Here is an 11,125-nt window from a genome sequence, read left to right on the forward strand (position 1 = left end):
GAGAAAATTCGCTCTTCATTCTCTTACAGGCCGGTATGACCCACACCACCCTCTACGTCACTGTATTTACTTGATTTGACATAGGAACTATATATGAAATATATTTAATACAATATATTCAAACATTTTTGAACATTACAATTATTTAATTAGCCAAGAGATCTTTTCATTCTATTAGAGAAAAGTCGCTCTTCATGCCTTTGTAGATCGGTATGAAAGAATGTACAGAAATTACCACAGTTTTGGGGGACAGAAAATTATCCAGTGGAAATAGTAACTTGAACTTGAGTATCCACACCCACTAAAAAATTCCATATATTCAAGTTTGAAACCAAACGATTAATTAGAAGTTTACAATTGATATTTTTTTTCATTTCGAGATCGGGATCAATCACGTGACAACTATGCATACCTTCAACATACAGGTCGTTACTGTGGCTTCATGCTTAAAATAAGAGGGGAGAACTTTAAACAAACAAACAGGGAGTGGAAATTTTACTTATGTTTCAGGTATAGACACTAGTGTAGTTGATTATATTTTAACAAGCCTAAATAATCTCTCAAATTTTATGGGTTTTTCCATTGGTAATAGAATTGAATCAGACCATCTATCACTTTAACTTACCATGATGCTGTCTTCCAAGCATGAAAATAGTACTATTGATACTGTCCATCATAATACTGAGAATCTGAATAAACTAAAATGGGATACTAAAAAAGCAAATGTTTATAGAAATAATTTTAATTCTGAGGGCATTAGAAATCTAAGTCATGAGTTTTATGAGAATGTGATAGAAGGAAATATAGATGACTACTAATTTAACTAATATTATTTATACTTGTGGAAAATATATGGTGTGCAAGTCAAAACAGTTAAATGAGTGTTTTCGAAATTTTTGGTTTGATAAAGAATGTTTAATCACCAAACGTGCAGTCAGTAAAGCACTTAATCATTATAGACATACAAAAAGTCAGAACAGTCTTGAATATTACCTTCTATCTAAACAATCCTATCAAAAACTCATTACAGAGAAAACAGCAGAATTTCAAAAGCTCAGAAGGGATGAACTAATTAACCTGTCCAAACAGAAAAACTCTCATAAATTTTGGCAGAAACTTAAGCAACATAAAATTAATGTTTCAGAAAATATTACTATGGAGGAATGGTCACATTATTTTACTAATTTGTTTACCCGATTCTTATGAAAAATGAAAATTACAATGATTTTTACGCATCAATCGAAGATTATATGACTGATTTAGATATAGAGAATATTGGTATACCTGATGTAGATTTGGAATTAGTAGAATTTAACCAACCAATTACTATGACAGAGGTGAAGAAAAATTTGGATAAACTGAAGGCTAATAAATCACCTGGCCCAGATGGAATTCCTTCTGAGTTTTGGAAATTTGCACCTTTAGACATCTGTGATCTGTTGTACAGTCTATATAACAAAGTGTTTGATCAAGGGGTGTTTCCTATAGAATGGAGCAGGGGATTAATTTCCCCAGTGTACAAAAATGGTTGCAGGGATGACCCAGCAAACTATCGAAGTATAATGCTTTTGAATACTATAAGTAAAGTATACACAAGTATTCTCAGTGATAGGTTAAGTAATTGGTTGAATCGATATAATAAAATAATTGAGGAACAAAGTGGATTTCAAAAAGGTAAATCAACTTTGAATAATATTTTTGTTCTCTACACCCTTGTAGAAAAATATGTTTATACTCTTGGAGCTAGATTCTATTGTGCCTTTATTGATTATGAAAATGCATTTGATAGAGTACACCATTGTTCATTATTTTATAAGTTGTCAAAAATTGGGATTAAGGGGAAACTCTTTAAATCACTTTATTCTATGTATCAAAATATTAAGGCTGCTATGAAAAACCCAAAGGGAGTTACTGAATTTTTCCATATTAATGTTGGGCTACAGCAGGGTTCTGTTATATCACCTTTACTATTTTGCTTTTATATAAATGACCTTAAGAGTGCCCTCCAACAAGGACAGGAATCAGTTGTGTATATAAATACTTTAAAACTTGTTTATTTGTTATATGCGGATGATTTGGTGTTGTTCAGCAGCACACCTGTTGGATTACAAAGATTACTTAATAACTTAGTGGATTATTGTCTAAAATGGAGACTGAATATTAATCTGAAAAAATCAAAAATAATTGTTTTCCGAAAAGGGGGTTGTCTGAAAAAAAATATGAAAAATGGTTTCTGAGGGGTAAAGAAATTGAAATTGTAGCAAAATATAATTATTTAGGCATAGTTTTTTCGAGTTTGGGAAAATGGTTTCAAACACAGAAAGATATCTCGGAGCGAGCTAGAAAAGCACTATTTTGTTTGGAAAAAAACATTATGGGGTTGGGGGGGGGACTGCAGCCTGATCTTGCATGCAAAGTATTTGACTGTAAAATATTGCCAATTTTGTTATACGGTAGTTGTGTGTGGGGAATGCGGGGTGTAATATCTGACATAGAAAAAGTACAAAATAAGTTTTGTAAATTTCTATTGAGAGTTAGTTTCAACTCTTCCAATGCTGCAGTAAGGGGTGAATTAGGGTGACACTCAGTTAGAGTTTATGTTAATATTGAAATGGTCAGATTTTGGCTGAAACTGATTCAAGAGGGCGGCTCAGCTATTTTAAAGGAATGTTATAATTATCTATACCATAAAGCAGAAGGGGGTCTAGGTGTTGGGCTTTAGAGGTAAAAAATATTTTATGTACATCTGGTTATGGACATGTATGGTATGAACAAAGAATTGATAATAGCGAGATGTTCTTCAGTGAATTTAAAAGAAGATGTTTTGATATATCTAGACAGAATTGGTGTGCAGAAATTAATAAAAATGTAAAGCTTCAAACATATTGCATGCTTAAACAAGATTTAATATATGAAAGATATCTTGCTGCTATTTCGTTGGCTACTCCTATGTATTCATGTGCTATAACTAGACTTAGAATTTCCTGTCATCCCCTAGAAATTGAAAATGGTAGAACATTGGGTATTCCATGTGATCAAAGATTATGTCCATTTGGTTGCAGGGTCACAGAGGACGAATATCATTTTACTATGGTTTTTCCAAAATATGAAGCACTTAGACAAAAATTCTTACCAAAATATTATTTTTCATCACCAACCAAGATGAAATTCATTGCATTGCTACAGAGTACTAACTCGTATATTTTACTAAGTTTGGGTAAATATTTGTTTAAGAGTTTTCATTACAGAGAAACTGAAATGGAAGTATGATTTGAAGTATATGTATCTTGTAATTTTAAAACGACCGTGTGTAATTTAAGTTTTGAAATGTAACAGTACTTTAGGCCGGTGGCCATATAGTGCGGAATAAAGAAATAAAATAAAAACTATGACCACGTTCCAAACCTCTTAAACACACATCATAGTACACATTTCTAGGTACATAAGTATCCTCTCCCGGATTTATGGGGAAGGTGGCATTTTGATGACGTTGCGAGTTAATTCACTAACTGTTTGACCATTGTTAGTGCTGAAATATCCTTTCAGTTCGCAATATCAAGGTAATGTCATAAAAAAATGTTTATAAATGCACACACACCTTTATTTACTATAAAACATCAAATATAGAAATACATAATAGAATTATTGAAATCATATTTGTATAAATTACCTTTAATCTCTAGTTTCCCTGTGTCATTATTCATCCGCCCTTTAATTCATTTTAGATGTTTTTCATACAAACTAATCTACAGACATCGTGCCGAATGTTACCTTTCTTGACTTCTCAAGGTTGGCAAAATGTAGTTCGAGTATTCGTCGTCGAGGGCGCAAAGTGCACAACTATATATATTGAATTACATATAATGACTCGTATTTGTTTTATAACTTTCCATCAAACTGTCTCTATTAACGGAGCGTATATATGAAAATGTGTGATGTATTATTCTTTTTCAACCCATATTTTTAGAAAAAACACACCAATTATGTCAAGATGACGGCGTTATTTACAATCCCTTATCACGGTGGAACACGCCAAGCTTTGTTTTGCACTCCGGACAGGAATGGTGAACGTCTTTGAAACTTTTGATGCAGAATGGGATAAGACAGCATCCACACCAGAGACTGGAATAAATGAATAATATGAGAAAATATACTAAGTGTGTACATAGGATAATAATAACAAAAGACGTATGATCAAGTTTCACGTAAACTGCTTTGTAATTATTCAAAATAACCAACATTTCGTACACATTGATGTGTTTGTGGTGATATTTTGTTAATTTTGGAGCAAGTAGATAAAAGAAAATGACTACAGTTGACATAGGGTTAAAGTTGAAAGTTCACTCACCAAAACAGGCAAATTATACCGGCGGATATCCAGGTAAATGTACCAGCTTTATACACTGTGTCTGTCATCACACTTTTATTACAGTTGCCACAATACGCCTGTGAGGGCGCCTCTCCCCATTGTTGTTGACCTGTTAAGCACATGATAAAACGTCAATTTCCAAACGGTCAAATTGATTCTGTAACCTTGAAAGTTTACAAACTTTTCATAAAATATAGAAAACGTGTTTTACATTCATACACACTCACACAATAAAATGTTGGTATCCGTACGTAAATTCATAATTACGAAAAAAATAGACAAACGGAATTCTTGACAACCGGTTGAAAAATTTACCATCCCCTTCTTTTTTCTGCCTCGCACGTAACCAAGTAACCTGGCAACCATGAAACAATGACCGGGAGCTCGCCTATTAAAGGGCTGTGGTCGTCACACAGCGCATTTAAACAAACAATGTATTTTCCACGCGTTGTATACGTCGCTATGAGTCCCATCATGGCGAACAGGACGCCGCGCGACGACCACCGAAGACACTAACCAAATCACTGAATCGTCTATCATGTCACGAGAAAAGAGCTAACTAATCACCAACATAGAAATCCGACAAAAATGTCGTGTTCTTTTTGTATTTGATGAAATATCGAAATACCAAACAAGGGATTAAAAATAATAAAATACAATATATACATATAAAAAGTTTTTATGGAGCACGTCTTAATGATGTTCTTCGCTTATTTATCATCACCTTGCCAAGTATTTGTCCATCCTTCATACGTATACAATTAATGAATACCTCTAAGGCAGCAGGCATTCAAGAAGTTTGAAATAAAGTGAGCGGCATTAAATATACCACTTACACAAAATATTTTATTTTGTAGAATAAGAACTGATTTAGAACTTAACGACCCACTCCTAACTCGTTTTATAGTACACTAAACGTTTGAATTGATCTGATAATAAATAACGACAAAGTTTGTCCAAACATAAATATTGTAATATAATAATATAAGTAATTACTTATTAACCGATACACAGCACGAATGTTAATATTTGATATACTAAAGTACAATACAAGTTATTAAACCAAAGCGAGTAGACCAACCTGTTTTATAAACGATTCCATAGACTAGACGCATTGTTCTTTCTTACCTGGAAGTACATTGAGCGTTCCTGGTGGTAGAGGGGGTATTGGGTGACCCTCTTTGGTTTGCAACTGTGGAGTTTGGTACCCCTGTACTGGATACCCTTGCTGTTGGGGGTACCCGAGTTGTGTATTGTATACGATGGGTGGTTGTCGTGGATAACTTGGGTTATCGGCAGGCTGTGGAACATTGACGCCTTGTGTGGAGTGGGAAGACGGTGGTTGAGAAACGACGGTGAGACTGTAATCTGGCGGGGGGTCCGTCATGGTGAGCTCGATGGTTGTGAAGATCTCGTAGGTCGTCACTCAGTATGGTAGTAATGACGTCTATTGTGATGTAGTCGGTAGTGTTGACACTAGGTCACCTGACGCTGAATCAGTATGCTGTTGTCACGCTGTCATAAATTCATCTCGATCATACAAATACGCAAAACATTTACTTGCGCAGGAACCGGTATTCTTTATTTTATCCGCTCGCTTAAAATTCGGTATTATGATAGTAGCGACACCCCTCAGATAAATCCCATATACATTATTACCATAATGCCGAAATGGTGTTTACTCATTCAATAATTGACGTCCCCTAAACTAAACATATTTACTGCGGTAAATGAGGAATGTTAAACTTTTTATTCGTCGGGGTGAATAACTACATTATAATAATTACTTAAATCTTATTGAGAAGCAATGCTAGGCGTACAAGTGTTTTTAACGAAGCTCGTCATATATGGGTCATTGTGAACAGTGACCTAAGTAGTGTTTTGTTGTCACGAGTGTAGAATTGCTATACAAACAAAGATGGCCGCTCGGAGATAAGAGATCAATGACCCCTCGGCATTTCAGGTCATAACGGAATATTTTGATTAATATTCATAAGATTTTTGGCATGGTTGATGAGGTGCTGGGGACTAAATGAATAAACACTGATTAGTCACCTCAAAAGCATGCCATTGTTGACTCACGGTTAGAAGGAAGGCGTTTAATACATTTGTCATAATCTTCAATCAGTCACACAAATTATCAGACCCCTTAGGCGGATTAAAATAATTGCCCTCTCCAACTATGTGGTTATGCGACCCGTAATGGTTGTATATTGTTGGGTCGTCGTAATTTGTTAAGATTGTCGAAGGAACAATGGGGCGTATTCATTCTGACTAAAACAGCTGATCTGTTAGTGATAAGGCATCGACACGTGACAGAGAAGGATCTTGTCATCATCAATTATAACTTTAAACATAACTTCGCATGACTATAGTCTGTGTTAATCGCTATATTTACTCACGTGGCGCGATACCACTCTTATCTCAACGATCTATATTTTTGATTTAGAAATGACAATCAAAGGATTTATTTCGAAGTATATGATCATAAATATTTCAAAAATTCTGCACAAACTATGACGTCATACTAATTGCCATATTTGCGATTTAATTTATCTAATTACGCTGAAAAGGTGGCGTTTGTTTTAGTTCTAAGAAATAAACAGATGATAGATGATAACTGTAGTCTTTATTTAAGCACCTATTGTACGCATATGCATTAAAAATTAAAGATGAACCAGTTACGAAATACAATAGAGATCTATCTGTAAGGCTAGTTTCCATCCAACAGTGATTGACTGTCTCTTATCAGCAGACTTATGTAAGGCATTTGATTGGCTAAAATCAGGCTGATACAATGAGGGAATAGCGGTATACACACTGAAATATTAACAGATTGAAGGATGGTGGTCGTCGTGGAGTGCATATTCTAATTTCATGCATACACGCGTCGTATACGTCGTGTGGGACTCACGTCGAACACGATGCATCGCGACGGCCATCGCAATCGTAGATTTCACCGTACAGTAACATAAGTAAACAAATAACATATAACAAATGTGAAATTACTACCTACAAATAATATCGACGCATAAATTGTGCATGTACTAAGGGATGGTTCTGAAATTAAACAGGGATATGAACAACCATTCAATTATCGCGTTCATTGCAGTTCAGTCGCCCTTCTCTCGTTTCCAGACACCAAGCACCTGCTCACAATGCGGACAGGAGTGGCTGACATCTTTAAACCCGTCTTTAAAAAAAGGAGCCAAGCAGCAACCGCACCATAAACTGCAAAAGATGCAGAATACAATAGTATGTGACGTCACTATAATCACTTGTGAGAATTTGAAAAGAAAAAAAATGCTTCTCGAACCAATTGAAACACAGTTGGTTTCAGTTGGTGAAACTCGGCGCATCCAGTTAATTCAAGTTATAAGTCAAAACTATTATGTCACAAGCGGTTTTAAACATAACATAGCGAGATTCAACACTTTGTTTTTACAAGCAATTGACTGATACTATCTGATCTATATCAACAATCTGCACTCATGAAAGAAGGCAATGAGTGAGAAAGTAACCAAGTAGTCCATTATTCGAAATCCCTAACGCGTAACCTATACGAATGCATTTGACCATGCCGTACTTACCAGAAGGCACTCAAGACACAACAGGAAAGAAATGTAAACGGACCGGTCTTGTAATGAGTGGAGGTGAGGACCTGCTTGTCGCACTTGTTGCACTCCATTCTGAGAGGGGTTTCGTTGAATAGAAACAGTTTTTCATCTACAAAAGATATACATAATGTGTTTATTTTTAAAATCGATAAGTGAAGTGACATACAAAAGTCACCTCATAACAGAACACGATTTGGGGGCAAGGATTATAAAAATACTATACGTAAACCCTAACTCGCGCCCTCTAGTGACGAATTGCTTATATGAATTGCTGCAAGAAGCGATGTCACATCGTCGACCACACTTTGATCTGTTGTCGCCCTTCAATGAAATGTGATTCTTTATGTTCTACGTACACGATGGACGACTGCACAACTTAAAATGTTGATAACATTACTTGTTACGTTACCAATGTCTTATGACGTCAATAGTCGCTTCGCCACTAGGGGGCGCGAATCAGGAAAATAATGTCCATCTAGCGGCGTTCAACGCGTTCAATTGTGAGACAATGATCGCAAGCAAGGATTGTATTTTATAACAAAATGCAATTCAAACAATCGGAAAAATGTTTTAACATGCACATTAAACACTGATTTTAATAATGATCGCTTAACTGTTTCAAATTAAAAACAATAATTGAGTACCCAAACAAACTATACCAATGGGTTCATGAAAACATCCAGAATTTATCAATTTTGCGGCAAATTTTACTGTCAACTGGGATGTTGTCTTCAAATAAATTTTGGCGTCACCATTTTTTCTAGAAAATGGTCGTATTTAAAAAGCTGTCACCATTGTTGAAAAGTGGCAATTTGGTTAACATTTGGGTAATTTTCTCAGAATACGGCATCATGGCACACAGCATAAATGTTGTTCACTGTTACCATGGAAATATACGCACATGCTTGTAAAACACTGCGATATAAATACTTTCCGTTTTCAACTTTGTGAAATTCTTTCCTTCATTGTTATTTAATGAAAAAAAATGAAAAACAAAATATGAACAATAACTAGATAAATATGATTTTAGGTTTTCCCTTTAAAAACGAAGGAATTTCACAATGTCGAAAGCGGAAAATCTTTGATCGTAGTGTTCTAATTGACTCAAATGACCGCCGATTTATCATCTGCGTATGGTATGTGTTGGTTTTATAATCAGCACACTAATTGGATATCATCGCATGAAAATAATTCAGTCTTTACATAATCACTTTATTCAAGTTTCCAGTCTAAGTCAAACTCATACCCTGGCCACCCTTGCATAGCAACGGAAAGCAGGCGTTTTCAATTGCTGTGGGGAACTTATACGCTCAGTGACAATTGTGTGACTGTGGGATATTCCTGGCACCTCAGACACGGAGCAGATATCATACTTATCGTATTCATTTTATTATTTTTCATATATTTTAATATTAATATACGCTACGAACATGTCATGTCGTGACGTAAACTATTAAACGCCACTGTTTGAAGTCACGACGAATGACAACTTGAACCGCGTGTAACTTTAGATATTTAGTGGGAAAAAAAAAACTACACTGTCACTTGTCATTGCAATGACATTGGTGTGCCAGAGGTATTTTACATTTGTTTGGGTTTACACAGAAACATAGACCTAGTATGTGGGACGGCATCAAGTTCTGGGGAAAATCCCGTTTGTCGATACCTTAGATCGTCAGTCTCACAAATAACACCGAACTATTATCATTTAACAATGTTGGCTTTTATGATAAGCTGAAAATTGACAAAACGATCAGAGTTGGAATTATGATTTGTACAGTACAGGGAACTTGAGTGATGGTAGGCTGATTGGGTGATTCATATTTAGAGGCGTGAACAAATTATATAGAACATGTATGTATTTATTATCGTGTCTGAATGTAGTTGTTGCATGTAGGCAGAGAGCTCTCATTACAGCTCCCTGATGTAGGTATTAATCTCATTAATCTATGGTTGTAAATAAATCCGTACACTGTAACCCTAGCAGGTATCATTTAGGTTGTGTCAATAAATTAAACAAATATACAATAAGAAATGTCTGAGTTTATGTTTGTGTTGTTTGTTATCTGTCAAGTATTCACATCGTATCCATGGCTATTGCAAATTTCTGAGGTTTAAAATCGTTCATTCTCACAAACCAAATCACTCTCGCCTTAATTTCTACTCTAAGAGCTAGGAACTGGTCAATTCTCTGTGACTCGTTCGACATCTGTGATGCAAAATACAATTGCGCTAGGGCCGTTGACGTCAGTCAACACCATGCGAAATAGCATACCTGGATTTAAGGGGGCAATTCGGTCTGCGAGGCAGGCACAAATAAACATGATTCGATTTTAATTGTCTAGAATAAACACAATATATGTGTTTTGCCGGGAATGAAGACTCTGTCACAGATTCAGTCTACACTCACGGTTAGTCGTACCATGGTCGTACGAAACTTGAAGTGATGGCCTCGACAGATCAGACTAGCGTGAATATATCTAATAAGCGTGATAGGCATCTGAGATAAAATGTCCTACCTTCTATCTGGTTCTTTTCAACAATGACACCGCCTATGTCTTCCTTATCGTGTATAGATGACTTTTCTGACATATTGTTAGCGGTAGTGTGGCGACCTGTTGTAATTGTTGGCGTTGTATTTGGACGCTATATGTTTAGGTGGACCAGTTTTCAACGATGGATGAATCCGATTCGTACGCTGGTTTTGGGTCACGGGAGTAAAGCTTGCACAGTGAATTACAACCACTCGATTGCAGATCCGTCAGTGTTTGCCCTTTAGACATTGAACCTCGAAGATATGATATAAATGTTAAATACGGGTGACGTCACGGTCTTTCTGTACTGTTCAGGATCCTTTAAACATCTTATAAAAAGAGCCACATATGTTGTACAAGACTTGTTCGAGATCATTTTATATAAACAATGTATTTTACACACGTTGTACTAGTCGCATGGGACCCATATCAAACAGAACGGGTGCGACGATTATGACAACTTATATAACTAACCACCTTCGTTTATATAACAGAATGGGATTCCGGATCGTTGGAAACTAGTATTTTCAAGTCGTAGAGTATTCGAGCCATGCACCGTGGCGTGGGACGTCATACATTGCCTGCACTGCGTCTATAACAATCAG

At 35.8% G+C, this 11,125-nt stretch overlaps 2 protein-coding genes across 2 annotated transcripts; both read right to left on the bottom strand.

Annotated features, from left to right (window-relative positions):
* Positions 1-3,579: 3,579 nt before the first annotated feature.
* Positions 3,580-5,822, bottom strand: LOC144360392 (lipopolysaccharide-induced tumor necrosis factor-alpha factor homolog). Its single transcript, XM_078013168.1, has 3 exons — positions 5,498-5,822; positions 4,349-4,478; positions 3,580-4,122 (listed from the first exon to the last, which is right to left on the bottom strand). The coding sequence occupies exons 1-3, from the start codon at positions 5,754-5,756 to the stop codon at positions 4,005-4,007; spliced, it is 507 nt and encodes a 168-aa protein (XP_077869294.1). The 5' UTR covers positions 5,757-5,822; the 3' UTR covers positions 3,580-4,004.
* A 1,157-nt stretch (positions 5,823-6,979) lies between these two features.
* LOC100378288 (lipopolysaccharide-induced tumor necrosis factor-alpha factor homolog) lies at positions 6,980-8,089 on the bottom strand. The gene is made up of 2 exons (XM_002739352.3): positions 7,960-8,089; positions 6,980-7,600 (listed from the first exon to the last, which is right to left on the bottom strand). The coding sequence occupies exons 1-2, from the start codon at positions 8,055-8,057 to the stop codon at positions 7,483-7,485; spliced, it is 216 nt and encodes a 71-aa protein (XP_002739398.2). The 5' UTR covers positions 8,058-8,089; the 3' UTR covers positions 6,980-7,482.
* Positions 8,090-11,125: the final 3,036 nt, after the last annotated feature.

Source organism: Saccoglossus kowalevskii, chromosome 18, assembly GCF_978046115.1.
Source record: "Saccoglossus kowalevskii chromosome 18, keSacKowa6.1, whole genome shotgun sequence".
NCBI classification, from domain to species: Eukaryota; Metazoa; Hemichordata; class Enteropneusta; family Harrimaniidae; genus Saccoglossus; species Saccoglossus kowalevskii.

Coding starts and splice junctions, on each gene's coding strand:
- LOC144360392 (XM_078013168.1), bottom strand. CDS start 5,756: ATGACGGACCCCCCGCCAGATTACAGTCTCACCGTCGTTTCTCAACCA. Junction 4,479..5,497: donor AACGCTCAATGTACTTCCAG/GTAAGAAAGAAC, acceptor TGTGCTTAACAG/GTCAACAACAATGGGGAGAG. Junction 4,123..4,348: donor GGTATAATTTGCCTGTTTTG/GTGAGTGAACTT, acceptor CATTTATTCCAG/TCTCTGGTGTGGATGCTGTC.
- LOC100378288 (XM_002739352.3), bottom strand. CDS start 8,057: ATGGAGTGCAACAAGTGCGACAAGCAGGTCCTCACCTCCACTCATTAC. Junction 7,601..7,959: donor TGTGTCTTGAGTGCCTTCTG/GTAAGTACGGCA, acceptor CATCTTTTGCAG/TTTATGGTGCGGTTGCTGCT.